General features: G+C 38.9%; 1 protein-coding gene across 2 annotated transcripts; it reads left to right on the forward strand.

Moving 5' to 3' along the window:
• The first annotated feature begins 5112 nt into the window (after positions 1–5112).
• On the forward strand, positions 5113–9058 carry IZUMO3 (IZUMO family member 3). 2 transcript variants are annotated; one of them, XM_040963786.1, is made up of 7 exons: positions 5113–5344; positions 5482–5556; positions 7043–7132; positions 7338–7355; positions 7800–7880; positions 8264–8354; positions 8632–9058. In XM_040963786.1, exons 1-7 carry the CDS (start codon positions 5113–5115, stop codon positions 8771–8773), a joined length of 729 nt encoding a protein of 242 aa, XP_040819720.1. In that variant the 3' UTR covers positions 8774–9058. The 2 variants fall into 2 exon arrangements, with proteins under 2 accessions (XP_040819720.1, XP_040819719.1); XM_040963785.1 differs by lacking the exon at positions 7338–7355.
• The last annotated feature ends 12999 nt before the right edge of the window (positions 9059–22057 follow it).

Here is a 22057-nt window from a genome sequence, read left to right on the forward strand (position 1 = left end):
AAAACAAAAAAATTACTTCCACAATGAGGTTGCTACCATTCTATCTCTGGATTATCCTGTGACATATCCTGTGCACATGGGACACTTTTGGTCTTTTGCTTTTCAGTTTCGTAAGCATCTGGTTATCTCTCAGTTTCACTTTCCATCCAGGTGGTTTACTCTTTTGATTTTGCACACGTTCCCTTTGCCTGGCAAGTTTTCCAGGTCGATATTACATTCATTTCCCCATCTTTCCCATGCAGCTACTGGCAGAATCTTGTTTCTCCCATGCTACATGGGAACTAATATTATCTGAGAAGCACCTTACATTACCAACCCCATCATATGAACACTTCCACACTTGGGCACAGGCTGTAGCCTTCAACAGGCTAGAAGAAGCTAAGGAAAAGCTCAAGTTCTCTCAGTGTTTCTAACACATCTAATAAATGCTCCTTTCAGTAGAGAATGTGGCACCAATCTTCTGCATCCATTTTTGTTCCTCTTTTCATTTTTGTTACAAGCATTCCTGAAGGAATCAGCATTTATTTTAGCTCATTCATTGCCAGAGAAGAGATTCTTATGAATCTCCCAGGCTATCCAATACTTTAATATATGTCTTTCCTAAAGTATGACCAAACTATGAGAATATAAATTGACTTCATGACAATAGAATATAAATGGGGAGGTATATAGAAAATACTAAACTTATTTACATAAGAAGGATAAGGTACTTAATAATTTTTCAACATATATTAACTATGACCATGTTATCTATTGAGATATAATATATGAAGAGCTTCTGAGGAAAGGCTTTAATAATCTCAGAATATAGTCAGTAATGTGGCTGGCCTCACCAACTATCAGATTTTTTTCCCAAAAGTTTTAAGGAATATTGAAAAAAAAGGGGGTTTCTATAGAGGAAACAAATCCATCAGAAAATAGGTAATAAAAAGGTCAACTGAGGGCCAAGCACATTAGCATAGTGGCCAAATCCTCACCTAACATGCTTCAGGAGGAGGATCCTGGCTCCTGGCTTCGGATTGGCTCAGCTCCAGCTGTTTCAGCCACATAGGGAGTTAACCAGCAGACAATAGATCTTTGTCTCTGTCTCTCCTCTCTGTAAATCTGCTTTTCCAATAAAAAAAAATAAATCTTAAAAAATTTTTAAAAATCCTCAAATGAAAAAGATTGATTACTTTTGGGCCAGAGCTGTGGCTTGGCAGGTTAAGCTACCCCTTATAGTGCCTACCTCCTATATAGACCCTGATTCTGGTCCTACCTTCTCTTTTTATCCAGATCTGTTAATGTTTCTGGGGAAAAAAAAGAAAAAAAAAAAGGTGACTCAAGTCCTTGGGTCCCAGCACCCATGTGGGAGATCCAGAGGAAGCTTCTAGCTCCTAGCCTGAGCCTGGTCTACCTAGCCTGGCCAATGTGGCCATTTGGGTAACAAAATAGCAGATGAAAGATTTCTGTCTAAATCTACCTTTCTAACAATAAAAAAAGATTCATCACTTATATTCATGAATAACAAGTTAGACATAGCAGGAGATAAAACAAATAGTTCTTAAGAAATTGCTGGCTCTTTTTCATGAAATTCGTTTTCCAAATCAGAAACTTTTATTTACTATGTTTGTATGAGTTTAACAAAGACCAAATGGTACGACTGCTTGCTTAACATGGAGACCCTCTAGTGATTACCTTTATAGTACAAAACCAACCTATTGTAAATGTCCGTATAACAATGCAAAAACAAAAACATGTATTTTGAATTATATTATATATACATACAGATGCTATTTCGGATGTATGATACTGCTTTAGACTAAGAGTTCAGCTGGCTGCCCTAAAATTTGCATAAGGTATGAATCAAAGCTGCATCTAAGTCTATTCAAATTGAGAACTAATCTCGATTTCAGTTTTTCCCATTACAGAAGCATCAGTTCTTTATTAAATTAGTACTCAGTTTACTTTCAGACATCTTTCCCAAAACTCACAATTCTTCCATGCTTAGCAATTTCTTGGTTTTTTTAAAAGATTTATTTAAAAAAATAAAAGATTTATTTTACTTTTATTGGAAAGGCAGATATACAGAGAGGAGAGACAGAGAGGAAGATCTTCCGTTCCATGATTCACTCCCCAAGTGAGCACAACAGTCGATGCTATGGCGATCCAAAGCCAGGATCCTCTTCCGGGTCTCCCACACGGGTGCAGGGTCCCAAAGCTTTGGGCCGTCCTCGACTGCTTTCCCGGGCCACAGGCAGGGAGCTGGATGGGAAGCGGGGCTGCTGGGATTAGAACCAGCGCCCATATGGGATCCTGGGCGTGCAAGGCGAGGACCTTAACCACTGCACCACCGCACCAGGTCCAATGCTTATCAATTTCTACGAAATAGCTCACAAGTGTGTGTATGTTCTTTTTAATATTAAAGTACTTTCAGAATACCTATCCAAATTTTTAAACATGTATTTCATCACCATATATTGAGTCATCAATATTTCTAGTCCCGTAAATGAAGCCTACATACAAGAAACTATTCCAAACTTGGTTAGCATTGTCCTGTTTTCCCAGGGACTCTGGGTGTACCTCAGCCGTTAGCATGATGGTACTGTGCCAGTGCTATCAGACAGATTCTTCACGTTGGTTCCCCTTTAACATGTCCCCTTTCAAGTACAAGCCCTATTCATTTGGGGGTGCATTTGGCGGTGGAAGAAGTGCCTTGGCTTTTGCTAGCACTTTGAAAGTATCCAAATGACCAATTATTATTATTATTTTTTTGGTAAAAATGAGACTTGAAAATTAAGCTGGAAGGATGAGGTTAAAATAAATTAATTAATTAAAATGGTAGATGGGCCACTGGGTTCAGGTCAGAATAAGGTGCCATGAAATGAGTTTGAACTATTCAGTAGTAAAACAGAGGATTGTTTTTAAGCTGTCAAAGGCAAAATGCCTATCACAAACCAAGAACACTTAAAACAAATAGCAATTTGTTCTTATACTGGACCACAGGCCTGCCATTTTTTCCCCCTTAGTCTCTGAGTTTGGTTCCTAAAGATAATTTAATCCCATTAGCTCACTGTCCTTCAGATCTCAGCATGTGTGAATGCCTCCAGGGAATCCTCTAAGGATAAGATTGATCTCGTCAAAATAAAAGGAAAGTCAAAGTATAGGTAAGTCTATTTCAAGTCAATCTGAGGATTACCACAATAATTGGAACTGATCCCTCATTTTCTGGTTTCCTGAATCCTGAGGTAATTTTCTGTGCCATCTCAGCGTGGTTGTTGAGACGTAATAATGAAATATGTAGAATCTAGTCAAATCTGGGTACATAACTACTCATTTATTTTGTGACGGAGATTCTTTCACATTTCTGGGCTGCAGTTCATTATCTGTAGAGAAGAGACAACAATCTCTTGTTCTTGTGCCAAGATCTTTTTTCTGATCCAAATGTCTGTCACCTGGTAGGGATATAATAAACACTACATCCTTGAACTTCCCTCACTGTTGCTGACTCCATGAAAATCTGAATTCTGCCGGTAAATCTTTCTATAGCATGTGTCCCAGAAGTCACAACCATACAAATAGTACAAGTAGCATGTGAGAGTATTGTGTAAAGTTTATAGAAATGTAAAATAAAAAATAATTTGCTGAAAAAGTTTTAAAAGCACTTTTTTTCATTAATACATATTTTGCATGGACTTTTTGAAGACCTCTGCCATTAGAAAATTTTCGTCTGTCAGCTGAGACAGCTTTGTCCCATATTGGAATGGCTGTGGTTAACACCCGGTTCTATTCCTGCCAACAGTTTCCTGTTAATGCACTATATGAGAGACAATAGAGATACCGATGAGTCCCTGCTCCCTATGTGAAAGACCCAGATTGCCTTCCTGAATCCTGGATATTGACCCGTTATCACTGCAGGTGCTTAGTTGAGAGAAGCATCAGATTGAAGCGTTCTCTCTCTCTCTTTCAAGAGATCAATCTCTCAAATATCCACAACATATAAGAGCACATTCTTATTCAAAGGACTATAAACCAAAGGCAGACAATATTTAGTTTCCCATCACCCACGTAGATGGCCTGGTGCCTATGATAGCTACAGTTTTACTCTGTTACACATTTTACAATCAGGATGCGCCTGCTAAAGGCTCCTAAACATTACTGAATTCCCAATTATCACTAAACATCCTTCAACTGTAGTTTCCAATCTCTGGCTCTGGATTATTTCAGAAGAGATAGTTACAAAATGTGGCTGATGGAATCACGAACAGATAAAAGTAATCTGAAGTTTATGAGAAATCATCACATGGGAATGCCAATGTGGCAAGCCACCAGTGACAGTGGCACCCAGAATGGGCATTGGTTCACCTCTGAGCAGCTCTACTCCTGATTCAGTTCCCTGTTTGACATGAGAAAAGCAGCAGAAGGTGCCCCAGGTGTTTGGGCCCCTGCACCCACAAGGGAGACCCAGGAGTCCCCAGTTCGTGGTCTTGGCCTGGCCCTGTGCTGGCATTTCCAGCAACCTGATGAGTCAACAAATAGATCACTCTCGCTCTTTCTTTGTAACTCTTTCAAAAACAAGCCTAAAAATCTTAACAAAAAAAGAGAAATTACATCAGATATTACAATACTTATATATAAAATTCTTACATTATAAATCTATAAACATCACTGCTAAGAATGACAACAAGGGATCCATGTAACTCAATATTACAGCTTTTCTTACCACCTCTACAGAAGTTAAATTTGGGTCAAATCATGTTTTAAATCCCAAGAGTTCTCCATTCCAACCATCAGGAGGGGTGTGGGAATATACTAAGGACATAACTGAGAGAAAACTAAGATAAATGCCATAAGAGGCATCTCCCATGCAGAATTCTGTTAGTGTTCTACATTCAGAACTCAGGTACCAGATCTCCGACAGGCAATGCTCCCCTCTGGAATAAAGAACAAAATGAGAAACAACTGAAGCCTTGAGGAAGAGAGATTGTCTAAGAGTGGGATGGAAGCAGAGGGAAAGGAGGAGTTAGAATATCCAGAACCAGGGTCTCATTCCTGAATTTCTGAAGGAAAAGGAACTAAGTAGCATAGTTTCCAAGGCAACCTGTTGTTGGGGTGGGGGTGGGGGACAAGGAAATGGGTGATCTTTGGGTACTTTTGCTCCTGCCTTTGTCTCTGGGAGCCTTCCAGGGGGTCAGAGGCTGTTTAGAGTGTGATCCTAAATTCAGAGAGGATATTAAGGCCATGTTGGAAAAGCTAATTCCTTCAGAAGTCCCTAGTCGAACTGAACTGATTGAACACCAGTTCAAGGAGATGACACGTTTAAGCTTCAAGGTCTCTCACGAGAACAAGATGCTACGGGTGTTGGGTGAGGGAAGCTTGGGCGTCCCTGAGAGTGTGGAGGTTAAAGAGAGAAGGGAGGTAGGGAAGAAAACACCTGGTTCCTTATAATTGTCTTCCAGCTGTAATTATCCCCCTATAAATAACTTTGCCTTTCCTTTCCAGCTATTGAAACAGTTGTCAAGTTGAGAACATGGCTGAAGAATGAATTTTCTAAGCTGAGCAAAGAAACATGGAAAGGTGATGTATCATTTCAATGTTGAAAGCTTGTACTGCAGTACTGTGGGAGCCCTGGGGGCCTCTAGCACACCTGTCTTTGCTTTGTGTGAACTCACACCAGGATAGGGACAGGATGGTGTGGGGACTACTGAGGGCCTTTTTGAAGTGTATAAAGCAATCATGAGAGGTCTCTTTGAGACAGGACACTGTACCTGATGAGAAAGAGAGAGGTAGAGAGAGACCAAAACTGAACAGGTTGAGTAAGGGATTACAATGCTCTCCCTGGGCCAGGCTGCTATATCTGCTGGTATGTGTGAAGACTAGGGGTGGATCAGGCCAGGCCAACTGTACTATCCAGCAACCAGAAATTCAGATCTGGGGGTGAGGGAGGTGGCCAGGTAGGGGTTCCAAAACATTGCAGGCCATTGCATCTGCTAAAACATTTAAAAGCCAGGCTGTGATGAGCTGGGCCAGGTCAGGCTAATAAATTGGTGCACATGAGAGCCAGGTCTGTAGACCAAACAAAGGACCCTGGAATGTTTTCCCAGGCTACACTGCTATGCTCATTGGTGCAACAAATTCTGGCTAGGCAGCATAAAGGAGGCCTAGCCAGGAGTGGGCTCCTTGAATCTCATGAAGGCATCAGACCAATGGCATCCCTGATTTCAAGGATCAGAGTCCATGAACGTGTGATCCAGTGTCAAAACACATATTGCATGACTAAGCCACTTGCATTGTACCTGACAGTCTGGAAAGCGCACTCTTCAAAAGCAATGAAAATCCTGAAGTAACTCTTCAAAGAGTGGAAGGATACAAAAGTTATACTACTCCTCAGGCCAAGTTCTATGGCAAGCACCAAGTCTATGGACACTATAAAGTAGCCATAGTCAATGGACTTTAGAACATAGAGAACAATGAAAAGCCTGGGTAAAAAAAGAATGAGTAATTTCATATCTGTCCAGTGAAGCCAACAACTTCTCAGAGCAATCAGGCTGATGTGGTAGACACCGTCATAGCCACTAAGTGAAAAGTCTCCACCTATCCATAAAGATGCATTAAATGAAAGAAAATTATAACAACAGGGTAGTTAGTCAAAGGTCATAATTTGAAAGTCACATGTTCTCTGCTATATGTAAATCTCAACCACGTTTGACTCGTGTAAAACACTTGGGACAATTTCCGTCACCCAGCATCCTGGAGGTGGAATCATGGGACCACTCCTGTTTTCTGGCACATGTGTAGTCTTACAGAAAAAAGTATTGTTTTCTCTCCCTTTACGGCTTCATCCCTTTGGACACATTAGGGAAGGCAGAAACTGTTCTCTCAACCAGCTACCCCATCTCTCGAGCCACTCTATCCCCATGTGTGGCCTGTATGGTTCTGTGTACCCCACATTTTTGTAATGAACTTTAAAATTAACAATGATTTTAAAAGTTAGTATTGCCCAAATAAATCTAAAATATCCTTTGAATTAAAATTTTCTGATATCCTTTTCCACCCCTCTTAGGTGTGTTTATTTTGCAAGGAAAGCTTCTTGAGATCCGCCAAACCTTGGAATCCAAACTACAGAAGTTATTAAAGAGCTTCTCTGAAGTCGGTAATTAACATGTCCATCTAACTACACTTAAATTACTTGTAAGGATAGAAACTGTGGGGTGAGAAGGAGAAATGAGGGCTCCTTTTACAATTGTTTAGAATGGTTGATGGGGTAATTTGAATTTAGTAAGTTCAAAAAAGACTATTTGAGGATGAGGGTGGCTAACTCACTCTAAACTCAATGGAATGTTCTGTTCTCTTTTTAGCTTGTTCTGAAGATTGCAGTGAGTACAGCACACGGATGCCTTGAGTATTTAGCCCGCATTTTCCCACCTCCTTTTTTCTATATAGCCTTCTCTACCATCTATCACATTTCCTTAACCTGTGATTGCAATGCAAATGTCAATAATACTCATATCTGATAACAGAACCTAGCAACATCTTACAGATTTTGCACATGCTTGGAGGCCTCCAGAAGTGTAGTTGACAGCCCATTGCTCCATTACATGCTGAAGTAGGATTTTTTTTCATACTTCTTCCCTAGAATTCTGTTAAATCATAGATTCTGGTCTATTATGAAATTTGACTGCTAAAGGAAGAAGGAATTCACAGTACTGCAAGCTCAAGAATTCTAGAAATCCCGGAAATCTAAAACATATTTTATGTCTCAGTTAAGCAGCAAGTCGCTTGCCATGGCCCCTTGTGACTATCGGTTTTCACTGTTTTAGTTCTGATTGAAGGTCCCATCCTTGATTGCTGGACATGCCTTCGCATCACCACCCAGTGCTTCAAAGGAGAATATTGTGGAGGTAATAAAATTGCAGTGTAGCAGTTTGAGGGCTAGGAATCAAAGACCTGGGCTCTTCATTAATTTATCCAACAAGTATTTGTGAGAAACTTTGTACAAAGTCATAATGTTACAAAATAAAAACCAAAATGGCAAGTTAAATTTGTACCAGGATGAAAAACTGAGCTAGGCCAAAATGATGACTAGATTGAAAAAGCTGGACCAGGCGCAGAGAATTGGGCTAATAGCCGTAAGATCAAAATAACCAAGCAACACTAAAGAAGTAATAAATAGGGTGGGTGAGTGAGTGGGGGAACTGGGGTTAAAGGAGTCCCTGGTCTAGATTTAGATCTGAAGTTGCTATTTCTCTTCTGTAAACTCATTTTTTCATTATTCTTTTTCCAGAGGATGACCCAAAAAAGGCTGAAAGTCGAGAGATAGGACTGTTTCTAGTACTGCTGGCAGAAATTGGAATATTGGCAAGTGCTGTGTTACTGTGAGTTTTTCTCCCTCCAAATAAACACTGGGTCAAGCATTGCTTTAGAAAGGAGACCACCCAACTTTCATCCATGCCCAATGAAAAGTAAGGGAAAGCCATTTCAAAATGTGTGATATTAGATAGTTGGAAGTTAAATGGATTCATGTTGATGGGACAGGTGTTGTAATACAAAGAAATGCAGATGAAATATACAAGAGACAAGAGGAACACCTTGATCCATTATGTTGAAGATTGTTACTGCCAATATTGAAATGGGGTTATCTCCTTTCTCTAGATTCCATTTTTGTGTCATTCATCGGAGAAGGATGAAAGAAATACGAAATACACTAAAGAAATATTTGGAGAAGAAACTTGAACAATTAATAGGAATGTCAGATAAGGAGCAGGAGAGAACAGACTTTAGGCCAAGAAAATAAATACACAAACACAGATTGTATGTCTTAGCATTGACTCAGAGCCCGAAACTGGGAACTAAGCTCTTCTGTGGTCATAAACTAATATTGTTTTAAAACTGAAAAAGAACTTAGTTCGTCTAGTGAAACTAGAATGTGATCCTAGAATGTGAAACTAGAATGTGGAGCAGTGTGAAGGCAAAGGCTTTGCCCTGAGTTCTACAGAAAGGAATACTGCCATTTTGTAATGCACGTGAGAATATGTTCAATGGCAAAAAGGAATGGTGTGCCAATAAAGCTCATTAATGACTATAACTAGGAAAACTTCTACATGTCTTAGGCTGTCTTTTATTTGTATCATGGTGTTGTTACTGTTTCCATATTCATAAGCTATCATACATTTTCCTTGATGAAACATTAAAATCTTCCTCATACCAAGCACATGCATGTTCATGAAAAAAAATTAAAAGCAGTGGCAATGTGGTGCCAGAGGTTACATATAATATTTGCAATACTGACATTACATATTTATGTATCATTTCGAACACTGACTCTTCCACTTCCTATCTCTTTCTGCTATTGTGCTTGGGAAGGCAGCAGATCATGGCCAAACTGGGCTGCGACCACCCATGTAGAGATTCAAATGTACTTCCTGACTCCTGTCCTCAATGTAACTCAGCCTTGGCTGCAGTGCCCATTTGAGGAGTACACCAGTGAGTGAAAGATATTACTTTTCAGTTGCTTCCATTATATACTTTCATTTGATATAAATACTACTTTATTACCTAAGTGAATTTTCATAGATGACTTGTAGTTTATGATTACCTCCATTTTAGGAATGAAGAAACAGAAAATACCTTTAATTCCAACTCACACAGCTTTAATCTAGGCTTTATCAAACCTAGTAGTTTATCAAAATGCTTCCCAAATTGATCTGATTGGTATTGAAAGCTGTAGGTTATGGTTATGAAAAATTAACAAAGAGAAGAAAATTGTGGGCTTATCTTCTTCACATATTCTTTAAATAACTAGCACATGGCAAAGCTCAGAATAAAATACAAACCTGGTTGGCAATAAAATACATGAATTTTTTTACTCTTTTTTTATTGCTTTTACACTAGACGCTTAATTCAGGAAATGCTAAAAATAGTAAAAAGGACACCAAAAGGAAAATTGCAACAAGAAAATAAACAAATATTAAGAAACCAATTGAGTATTTATCATAAAGAAAAACAAACTTTGTGTAAAAAAAAGAATGAGGAATAACTTTATTTAAAAAAGAATAAACTAAAAGTGAATTAAGGAAAATAAGAAAGTTATATATAGTAATAGTTGTTAAGGGCCTTGTCATACATGCACACACAAAGAAAAGTTTTATTTACTTTGTTTTTATTTTTTATGAAATAATCAAATGTGGCTCTTAGAGATATAAATTGGGAGCCCAGCATGATAGCCTATTGGTTGAATCCTCACCTTGTATGAACCTAGATCCTAAATGGGCACCAGTTCATATTCCGGCTGCTTCACTTCCTGCTTGTAGCCTGGGAAAGCAGCAAAGGATAACTCAAAACCTTGGGATCCTGCACCCACATGGGAAACCTGGAAGAAGCTCCTGGCTCTTTGCTCCCTGTTCCTGGCTTCAGATGAACTCAATTTCGACCACCGCAGCCACTTGGGAAGTGAACCAGCAGAGAGAGAAGTTCTTTCAATCTGTACCTCCTTATCTCTGTATATCTGCCTTTCCAATTTAAAAAAATTAAATCAACCTTTTAAAAAAAGATTAAAATTGAACATACAATATCTAAATCATTTCAGAAAGAATGATATGGTAAACAAAATGACATTGCACCACCAGATCAAGTTAGGAGACAAAGGGGCAAACTATAACATTGTGTAGCCCATAGCTCATTAATGAGACCAATGAATAATATGATGATAAAAGTTACAGTTTGCCCAATATGCCTAATAATCAAATTTCATGAGTTTAACAAGAGAGTCCGGAAATTAAAACTGCATGTTGAAGGAAACAAGGAATTGGAAAGGGTGGAGGAGGACTGACAAGATTTCCACAATCAAGAAACTAAACACAAGTTCTTAGTAGTTGATTAAATGTAAAAAGAAAATCTACAAGGTTACAATTTTGTAGGATAAAAAGGACAACCTTTGACAACATGGAGCCCAAAAACTCAATAAATTCATCTCCTAATAAAAATAAAGCATTTAAAAATTTTGCAATCTCTGTAGCTCAGCAGACTATAGTTGGCTTTTTTTCTGAACAAAATCCTATTCCTCATGTGCACATGGTTAGAAACATCTCAGTCTCCCATCCCATCAGATGGAGTGAATACCTAAATCTGATCAATCTCGTATCGGTGTAACTGATAAAACCATTTCCAGACACTTCTCTTAGATCTTAGAATAGTAAAGATCCTTAACTAAAGCATTTGTTTCTGATTGTATATGAATACCACAAGATTTTATTTTATTGAGCTTCTTAGTTTGTTAGTGCATGGATGGGAAATATCTATCCCATGGATCAGACAAATCCTGAGAAATGATATGGCCTGCTCCTACCAAGAAAACCACAGGCAAGAGTCAAAATTCAGTTAATCTATAGCAGGGCAATTTTTAAGTTGATAATTTTATAGAGTCCATGAATGATGTTCTAGAAATATCCCCATTCCCCATTCCTTTTTACAGCTATAATTAACTTATCTATTAGATAAGCCAAAAAGAAGATTTCAACAATATCAAAAGAGTATTTTATGAAGAAATGTAGGGATTAAAAATTCAGATAATCAAACCTAAAATTAAAAATTAACCAAAAATTTTAAGAAGTATATTTGGAAAAGTGTTATTTATGAATAACTTATGAGTTAAAGATTAAACTAAAAAGTAGGTTATAAAATAGACAATGAAACCACATATCAAATATTTTTGAAGTGCGAACAATGATTATATTTAATTTAAGGATTATCCATCTATTTAGAGATAAAACACACCACTCAAACTAGGCATGTAAAAAGAATATAATAAACTCAAACAGGGCCCAGTGCGGTGGCGCAGTGGTTAAGGTACTCGCCTTGCACGCCCAAGATCCCATATGGGCGCCAGTTCTATCCCGGCAGCCCCGCTTCCCTTCCAGCTCCCTGCCTGTGGCCCAGGAAAGCAGTCAAGGACAGCCCAAAGCTTTGGGACCCTGCACCTGCGTGGGAGACCCAGAAGAGTCTCCTGGCTTCAGATCGGCATAGCATTGACCGTTGTGCTCACTTGGGGAGTGAATCATCACACGGAAGATCTTCCTCTCTGTATATCTGCCTTTCCAATAAAAAAATGATAAAAAAATCTTTTAAAAAATGTTTAAAAATAAATAAATAAACTCAAACATACAAAGAAGGAAATCTAGATGACACTGCAGCTACAACACAAAGCAGTGAATAGAGATAGCTAACACTAGATGCTAAAAAAAGTTCATTCCCACTAATTGAACAGTTTTTAATTATCGCAAAAAACATGAATTAAAAAGGAACAAACCACAGATATTTTGATATATACAAAGGCTTATTATTTATAACTGCCACAAGTGTATATAGTTTATTAAAATTGGGCACTATGGAGTACCATCTGATTTTTATCCATGTATACATTATGTGATGTCTAAATCAGAGTAAATATATCCATCCTCTCAAGCATTTATATTTTTTGATGGAAATATTCAAAATTGTTTCCCCTAAAATTTTTGTTTTTAAAGAAAGCACAGAATATTATTGTTAACTATCATCACTCTACTGTAGAATAGAACATCAGAATCCTTTACTCCATATAAATATTTGCTAATTAAATTCTTCCACTACACCTTCCTTCCTACTGGTTATAGACAGTGGTATAACAACTCTACTCTGTTTTTATAATATCAGTATTTTTATATGCATTAATTAGATTTAGTAGCACTTTTCTTTCTGCGCTTTGTTTATTTCACTTACCATAGTAGCCTTCATTTTTCATCTCTATTTGTTGCAAAATACAAACTTTCATCCACAATTAATAGAATTTCATTATGTATTTTGACAGCATGTAGCCCATTCATAAGTCTACGAACAGATCGTTTTTGTGTGTACATAGTGCTGTAAATTTACAAATAGTAAACAGCACTTCAGTAAAAACTGTAGCTGTCTTGTCAACAAATAGTTTTGATTTCCTTTGGATATAGATATTTAGTGAAATTGCTGTGTTACATGGTGATTCCATTTACAGTTTTTTGAGGAATCTACAAACTGCTTCCCACATTGGCTATACTAGTTTACAGTCCTATCAGCAGTACATAAACATTCCTTTCATTCTCTTCCTCATCATGAATTATTATTCTCTTGCTTTTCTGATAGAAAAAATGGTGAGGTGACAGCTCATTACTGTTTATTTGAATATCCCTGATATTTGCATGATGAATATTTTTATGCACTGTAGATTTGTGTGTATTAGACATGAAGAAGTATGAAACCAGAATCTATCTTTCATCAGATACAAAAGCAACAGCACAACTAGAAAACACGCACACACGCACATACTATGCAAATGCTTCAGGGTATTGAAACAGGCAAAGTTTTTTAGATTATATCCCAAAGGCAAAAGAAGTTGACAGAAAGCAAATAGGATTACATCTAACTAAATAGTTTCTGCCCAGCAAAGAAACAATCAACAGGGTGAAGAAGCAAGCTAAGAACGGGAAGTGATCCACAAGCTGTTCATCTGACAAGGAATTAGTAACCCCAGCACACACACAAGTGGAAATCCTTCAGAGCAAGATAAATAATCCAATTAAAATGTGCAGTGGATTTAAGCAACTGTCGTTCAGAGTAAAATAAACAAGTGGCCAACAGGTACATGAGGGTCTCTCAGTTGCTTACAACTAATGTAATCACACATTAGTTGTTTACAACTAATTTAATCACACTATTTAAAATCTGAATGAAAGGAATGAAAGTGATATTTTAGTAAACACTTGAAAATATGAATATAGTGAGAAAAAAGAAATAGTTTCAATGTTCTTTATATTACCCTGGAAAGGATATAAGTAAAACGATTGACTATAAATTCTAAGCTTAAAAGCTATAGAGAAGAGTATAGCATGTTGGCTTCACCAGGACGGAGGAATTTTGTTTTTCTCCCAATTTAAGCCACTTATGCTAGATTTTGTTCTTAAAGAGGAAATACAGGAAAGCAAGCAAGTCCAATTGAAAGGAGCCATGTTTAGTTTTTAAAAGATAAGTATGGATTTGGGTGATGTGACCAAAAAGGTTCAATTTCAATGTTCACATTTACAAGTATGAACATTGCAACAACAATCAAAAAAAATAAAAGGAAAATGATGTACACTTTAAATTTTGAAAAGATGGCTCATATCATCTAGGTAGGAGAGGCAGAGTTTCAATAAAGATTCACACATTATTATGATAACAAAATGCAACTATAATGGACTGAGAGGAGCAGACAGCAACATAAAAATACTCAAGTTTCATGAAAAACACGTAACACTAATAAACTATTTATGAACCTACAAATGCATTATAGTAACAAGTTTATCTCTTAATTTCTTAGACTGTGAATTTCTGAACTGTTATCATGTGTTATTATTAATACATAGTATTTCAGACACCAAAATCCAAACTCTTATATGTGAACTCCTTTGAAAGCCTTTATGCAATATGGTAACTTGGATTGAATTCTCATCACCTTTCGACTGTTTCTTTAAATAGATTATCTTTCCATCTGAAAATTTACTGCAGTTGCCTTATAAGATAAATCCAAAGTTTGATCTTTATCATCTCTAGAAACACTCATATGAGGAAAAACCAGTATTTTGCTGTGTCTATGAGTTTATAATGCAAAACAAGTATTGTGATCTGATCAGACTGCGTGTTCCTCTACCAGGAAAGGTCTTCTGGCACTTTGTTTTTCAAATACAAACATGATGCAGAATTACTTGCTTACAATTTTGGTTTAAGCTTGAGATGACAGCTCACATAACAGATTTAGCATATGTTAAAATATCCTTGCTTTAAGTAGATATTCAACTTAAAATCATTCTTAGCAATAAAGAAATAATACAAATCATCTTACTACTGCAGCAGTTATGTTATACGTGCTAACACTGCAATATCCCAGTATGAGCCTTTCATGAAACTTAGTTAGACACCCCAGCATGGTAGTCTAGCAGCTAAAGTTCTCACCTCGCATGTGCTGGGATCCCATATGGGTGTGGATTTCTATCCTGGCTGCTCTACTTGCTTTCCAGCTCCCTGCATGTGGCCTGGGAAGGCAGTAGAGGACAGCCCAAAGCCTTGAAGTTCAAAGTTAGTGCTGTCTGTCTAGATTCAGGTACCTAACATGTGTTCAGAAATGGAAGTTAAGGACTTGTGAGGTGATTGAAAATGTACACCTAAGAATTTGCAGACATATTACTAAGTGGAAGTTGAAAACACCTACGTCAATTAAATTCCTTCAAGTGTGAAGTGCAAAAACATTTGAAGTGAGTTCTCTTCTGTTTCCCAGTATCTAAGAAGTAGACAAACCAGGGGAACAATTCAAAAAATACGGTTTTAAAATCTCAAAAGTGAGAATAAAACCTGCCTTGTGTAAGTCAAGGCTGATCATTTAAAAAGGAAGTAAAAATCAGTTTGGGAAAATTTTCAGAACCCAGAATTTGAAAGCAATGAAAATTCTTAGGCTATAGAACGTAGGCAGTCATTGACCAACCTACAGGCAGAAGGGCAAGAATGCAGGCTGTGATGAACTGAGAGGATAAAAGGAATTAGATGGTCATGAAGACAGAATTCTCGGTGAAGAAGAATAACGTGGAATATTGCTGTCGCATTTCAAAGTAGTGGGCAATTGCAGAAGTTTACATTTATACCGGCTGATTATGACAGTAATGTCCTGGGACTGAGGAAAATGAGGGAGCTCCATTATGGAAGATAAATAATGAAAGAATGATCTAGAACAGGCTCCAGGTTAATTTATAGAATATGCAAGAGGTTATTTCTAAGATGCAAGAATGCATAATTTCCCTTTGAATGAGAAGGAAAGGAAGAAAGCCTAATAAACCATAATTGCAAATATGAAGCTCCCAGGTTTAACACAGCTATTGTTTTCGCTTACTAGCTAGTATCTATTTTTATGGTACATGGCCAGTGTATATAATGTTTTCCAACTTCTCTGTCTCAAGTGCTAGAATCATTCCAATTCCAAATCATAAACCCTTCTCCTGGCTAGCATAGTCTCCGTGACTATCATAAATTATCCAGAATAGAAACCCATCTGCCCTAGCCAGTTACTTTTCAATTAGCATTGATTTCCACTTTCAAACATCTCTTAAATCTCCCCTGCCACTGTGGAAGTTAAGGTCCTTTCCACATGCCAAAGGGCTTACTTCACTGGCCTCATCTTTAATCTCCTTGAACCCAGCCTCTCCAGAAACAAATTTTCCACTTTCACTTCTTTGCGATTTTTTTTTGTCATGAAGAATCACTAATTTAAAAACACAAATCCATATAAAATATGTAACTAACATACTCCATTTACATTTGGAAAAGAGAAGTGTAAACATATCAACACATTTTACATGTCTTTTATTTTGGAGTCTATGTAATCCCATCTTTGGTCATATTCCCAGATGGTCCCCTCTATTTAGGTTTCTCTGTCTCCCAAACATTATTTATGTATTCTTCAGTTTGTTTATTTGCTCGTCCATCTCAGGGTTTTGACCTGCCAGCAGGCCCCGAGGTCACAAAGGGTGAGGCAGACAGTGGCCTTTGTCCACAAGAACCACGGGAGACAAGTTGGGGAGGAATGTCCCCAACTTACAGGTTTTAAAGGGTAAGGAAGGAGAGGGCTGGAGGGAGCCTTCCACCAGATCCCACGCCCACCAAAGTCACTGTAATTGGCTGTATGACATGTCTATCTCCCTAGATCTTCCGGTGATGTCAGAGGTCATGTCCAGGTATACTTCCCTTGACCTTCTAGCCATGTTGGAGGTCATACTCCACGTGTAGGCCTGAAAGTGGTGGCTTAGGCCATGGGGAAGGTGAGGCTTAAGCCAATCCCGCCAGGCAGCAGGACAGGGATCTGGGGTGATTGCCCACATCTCCCTGCTCGGCTTTTGGAACAAATTATACCACAAAGATCTCTTCCATAAGGGTAGTTTTAAGTCCTGTATTTCTAGGATGTTGGTATGGACATCTGAGGGCAAAATTTAACATAAGAACATCATATGCTATAGCATCACATTGCAGGCAGAATGCCTATCACAGCAATGTAGAATGTCCTTGATATTAAGTCCAATCTACCATGGAAATGAAAAGGTAACTTCACCAGGGACCAGAGACCCTAACTGCCTATTACCCATCTAGCTCCTCATATCCCCCCAGGAGAATGGACCCTAGCTACTGCCAGGGACATAGGACAGCAACCACTCTGGCTTCTTCTTGCTGAAAAGGGGGCATTGAAAGGCCAAGAGCAGCAGCAGGGCACTCTCCAGGGGTTCATTTCTAGAGATCTCTGATAGAAGGCAGAAGTTATCTGGTGTCTGACATATTGATTTGAGCTTGGAGGCTCCTCTGGCTGACTTTTGAGCATTAAGATGCTAAGCCCATTTTGCATCTAGGCAGGAAGCAGGCATATTAGATCCTCTAAAGCAATTACAGCATCCTGGAACATAGTACAATAACAAAGCACTTGCTATAAAGACTTACATAAATCATATAGTAGCTTGCAAAGGATCTACACAACAATCCAGCAATTATTGGCACTCTAGTAAGATTTTGCAGAATTTTCTATACTTATGGCAGAGACAAGCGATTAAATGGTCCTAAGAGAACAAGCTAGATGAGAAGCATACAGAAATTCTTAAGTTAGCAGATGAAGAAGACATGGACCCTGCATCAGAGCAATAAAGGTATCCTACACCTCCATGGGTCTAGCAAAAATCTTAAAGGGAGGATGGCAAATAGTCCTGTAGAGGCCTGGCCAGTGGAACAGGCTGGGTAGTAATAGGCCAGCCAAATTTCTTGATGTTCTAATCTATATTATTTTCAATCTATGTTCTAAATGAGAAGAGGTCTTTATCTGAGCTAAGTTGGGTCCCCGAGAGACCCTTATGGTCACTCTAAGAGGAAATGATACCAAATATAGAGCTAAGGAAAGAGAAAGCTGCTCTCCCATGTCCAGAGGGAAAACTTTAAGTTGCCCTTTACCATGAGGACCACCCAGGGCACCTGGATGCTAGCCTGGTGTGGCACCAGAGTCTGCAGAGAATTCTGGGCTGCTTCAGTCTTGAGGGGGGAGACTCAACGGGGGGGGGGGGTGGCTGACCCCAAAGTTCCTGGCCTTCAAGGGCAGTCAAACCTCAATTGATCTCTTTGGCAGTTGGGACATGGTCCTGGGTGTCCTTCTTGACAGCCCTTGGTGAAGAAGTCTGCCACTTCTGCAGCGAAAGCTCTTGGGAGGCCTCCAAGGGTCTCACTGGGACTGGGATTACAAACCTCCTCTTGTCCTGCTACTCTGCTAACAGATCCATTCCTGGTCTATAAAAGACTGTGTGATCACCTTTAAGCAGTAATAAGGATGCTCAAAGGTCCCACTGTAAGTCTCTACAGCTTCTAATGTCCAAATCAATTAAGAATCTTTCACTTATAAACCACCTGTTTCTCATAAGAGTTACAATCTAGCTGAAGACTTTTAAGATCTTTCTTAAACATTTTGAGGTGGAAGATTTCTCTGTGGCCCTAATCTGTTAGGGATTTGAATACAACATGAGGTCAGGGACAGCTGTTATACTAGATCTGCCAATCTCTTAAAATCCCCTATGTCACCCGGTGTTAGGAGGGGTCTGTCCTCCTCCTGCATTGTCCTCCATGGTGATGGCTCTTTCAGGATGAGGTCGCAAGGTTGTCTTGCTAGAGGGGCATCCTCCAGTGGATGGGGTCCAGGGCTTGACATTACAACATGCACCCACACTGGCTTTGGCTCAGACTCTGGGAAAACACAAACAAACCCTCTTCCCACAGTCAGCAAGGTATCAGGACCTCTCCACTTTCGGGTGGCTGGGTCCCTCCATGGAACCAAAGCATCTGCACTGTGCCCGCAAGGGGCCTACAGTGACGTACAGCTGGTGGCTCACCAGGTGACATCTGAAGAAAATTTAGGGTGAATAAGGCCAAGTTAAGATGTTCACAAGGGGTAGTATATTGCCCCCTGTGCTTTTCAAGTGTGTGCTAGAAATCTTGGTGTCTTCTAACTATGCCCTCGCCTTGAGGATATTAAGTGGGGCCTTAGATCTGAGTTACTAGGTTGCTTACTCATATAAGGAACAGTATAAAGTGAAAACTGTCAAATAATGGCTTTACAAAACATCTAACCCAAAGACCTATTGCCTGTTATAAATGAGACAAGAGTAGAGGTTAACAATAAGTTTAAATATAAATGTATCAATGATGTAACATATTTTGAAAACAGCCTATTAGTAATTTGAATTACATAAATCAAAGAAATCTGTGTTAACTAGTAATCTTATTGGTGGACAAAGTAAATGAGTTTTTAGCAATGGTTTAAAATCATTTAGGTACTTCTACAATCCGGGGGAAAAAAAAGCTTTGGAAGTGACTGCAGAATCCAGGTTCTGTCACAGTCCTAAGGCAACCTACTCTTGCTGTTGATAAGAAAATTATGTGCCCTGCATTTGCAGCTGAGGATCCAGACAGCTGATGAGACAAACAGATGAACAAACTCAACAACTTTAAACTTAATTCACAAGACATCAATGAGTCACCACCTGATGCCAGTAAGAATGGCCCAGATACAAAAAAACACCACAACACTTGCAGGCGAGGATGTGGGGAAAAGGGAACCCTACTCCACTGCTGGTGGCACTGCAGACTTGTATAGCCTCTATGGAAATCAGTATGACACAAGACAGCTGAATAGTACCCTATAACATTTTAAGGTGTATAGCAGCCAGTTGTATATAAACTAAAACTTAAATGTCAATGAAGTAATCACAGGATGTGGTTAAGAACTTGCATTTTCTAACATATTGGTCACACAATACCAGTCATTTCACTCCATAAGGTTGTAAACAGTTGTTGATGTTATATGGTGGCTTTTAATTGGTTGGGATGATATTCTGCCAGCTCTACCTTCAGACCAGAAATGGTCTTCCCAAGAAATTGTTGAATTTATCTGGATGAATAAGATGAGGGACACTATGTAAAGTACATGCGTGCAATGAAATAATTATGATTGGATTTGAACTGTAATACTGCAATTAGGTGGAGAAACCCACCATGGGTGCGGGGTATGGGAAGGGGTTGGGGGAATCCCAGAGCCTATGAAACTGTGTCATGAAATGAAATGTAATTTAAAAAAAAAAAGACTTAATTCACAAAAGCTAGAACATTTTCTGACAAATAGAGAGTAACAAATGATAGCAATGCTAAACATCTTGTATAAAAGACACATATTCAGACACATTTTAAGATACATGTGCACGCGCGCACACACACCCATACACACTTTTGGAGACTTAAAAACATTATTCTCAACCAAGCTTAGTAATAGTAGTGTTTACCAGAAACCAATACATAAAAAGCCATCAATTCAACAGTCTTGAACCAAATTTCTGAGAGAAAAAACTCACCACTATGAAACCCCTCCATCAATGCAAAAACACAAATTTCAGTCTTCCCAGTAATATAGCTATCCTAAGAATACATCGGGAACAACCAGGCACAACTGTACAGCTAAATCATTAAAAGCAGGCAAACTAAAATTAAACCTGCACAACTCCATGGATGCATACAACATTTTGACAAGACAGAACTTTATTTGGCAAAAATCGTAATATAATCCAATCAGCCTGATATACTATCCCCACAAAATGGGAGATAAATCCATTGGCATTCTTAAGGCCTGGTAAGAATACCAAGGGAAGCCTTAGGATTCAAAACATTTGAATTCTTGGATGGTTTTTCAAGGATGGTTAAAAATATCTGAAACAAGATTTTTTGTTGTTGAAGTTGGCATAACACATTATAGATTAGACTCAGTCATTGACATGAAACCATCACTCAAATACCTTTAAAACAAACACAAAACCTGTACCAATTAAAGCAGTGAGAAATTTGATAACCAGCCGAAAACACAAGAATTGCTTTAACACATAAAAATGCTTTGTAGAGATGAATAGCACACTATTTCAAATTACAACTTGAAATAATTCAATAGTGCATTAGAGTTTAATTGCATACCAACCTATTTAAGATATAAATTTCACATTTTTGAAAATGTCACAAATGAAACATTAAGAGTTAACAAGAGACTAATATCTTCTTCAAATTCTAAAGTTCCCAAAAGTTGCCAAAACAGATGCAGATGAAGTCAGTTTGCTAAAAGTTTATCACAACAAAAGACCTTCCAAGGTAGAATTCTCAAGCCCTGGGAACAAGTTCTGTAAAATCGTTCTTTTTTTCCTTGAGTTTTGCTTCTTTATCATTTTATAAAGATATTCAAAAAGCGAGCCACCAGGCAACAAAAAACTGAGAGTCAGGTAATGGAAGTCTGGATGAATCAAGAGCAGCCAGCTGTCAGCAATAGAAGGCGGGACTAACAGAATCAGCATCCCGAGAATGGCTACCAGAGCAAAGCACTCAGCCAGGCTTCCAACGGGAGGGGTCTCACCTCCCTCCCCTTCAAATTCAACACGGGCAGCTTGACTCTGCACTTCTGACTCACACTGTGCAATTCCTACGCCCACGGCCACATACAGGCAACCAGTACCCGCGCTAGGAGCTCCACAAACAGGCAAACACCCTCGAACACAGAAACCAAACCAAAGGTAAAAATCTCAAGAGCCCAGACTGGGGCTGCCCGCCTCTGGGCGAAGACTGAATCCACAAACTGGGGCGAAAAATCTCAGAGCACACTGGTTAGGGCGAGATCTCAGCGCACAAGCCGAGGCTGGGGCCTCACGCAATTTTACCTGAGGTCCTGAAGTCTGGAAGTCCTGAAGTTCTAATGAACTGAAGTCCTGAGGTTTTGAAGTCTTGAAGTTCTGCAGCCATGAAGTCCCCGTTCTGAAGTCCCGAGGTCTCCTGTCTTGAAGTTCTGGGGTTCCTGCTCAGGCGCTGGTTCTCCGGGTTTAAACCTGCCAGCAGGCCCCAGGTGAGGCAGAGACAAGCCGGTGAGGAATGTCCGCTTTATTATGATCTGGTTACAGGTTTTAAAGGGTAAGGAAGGGGCGGGCAGGAGGGAGGGAGG

This window comes from Ochotona curzoniae, unplaced genomic scaffold (genome assembly GCF_017591425.1).
Source record: "Ochotona curzoniae isolate NIBS_2020 unplaced genomic scaffold, NIBS_Ocur_1.0 scaffold_3208, whole genome shotgun sequence".
NCBI classification, from domain to species: domain Eukaryota; kingdom Metazoa; phylum Chordata; class Mammalia; order Lagomorpha; family Ochotonidae; genus Ochotona; species Ochotona curzoniae.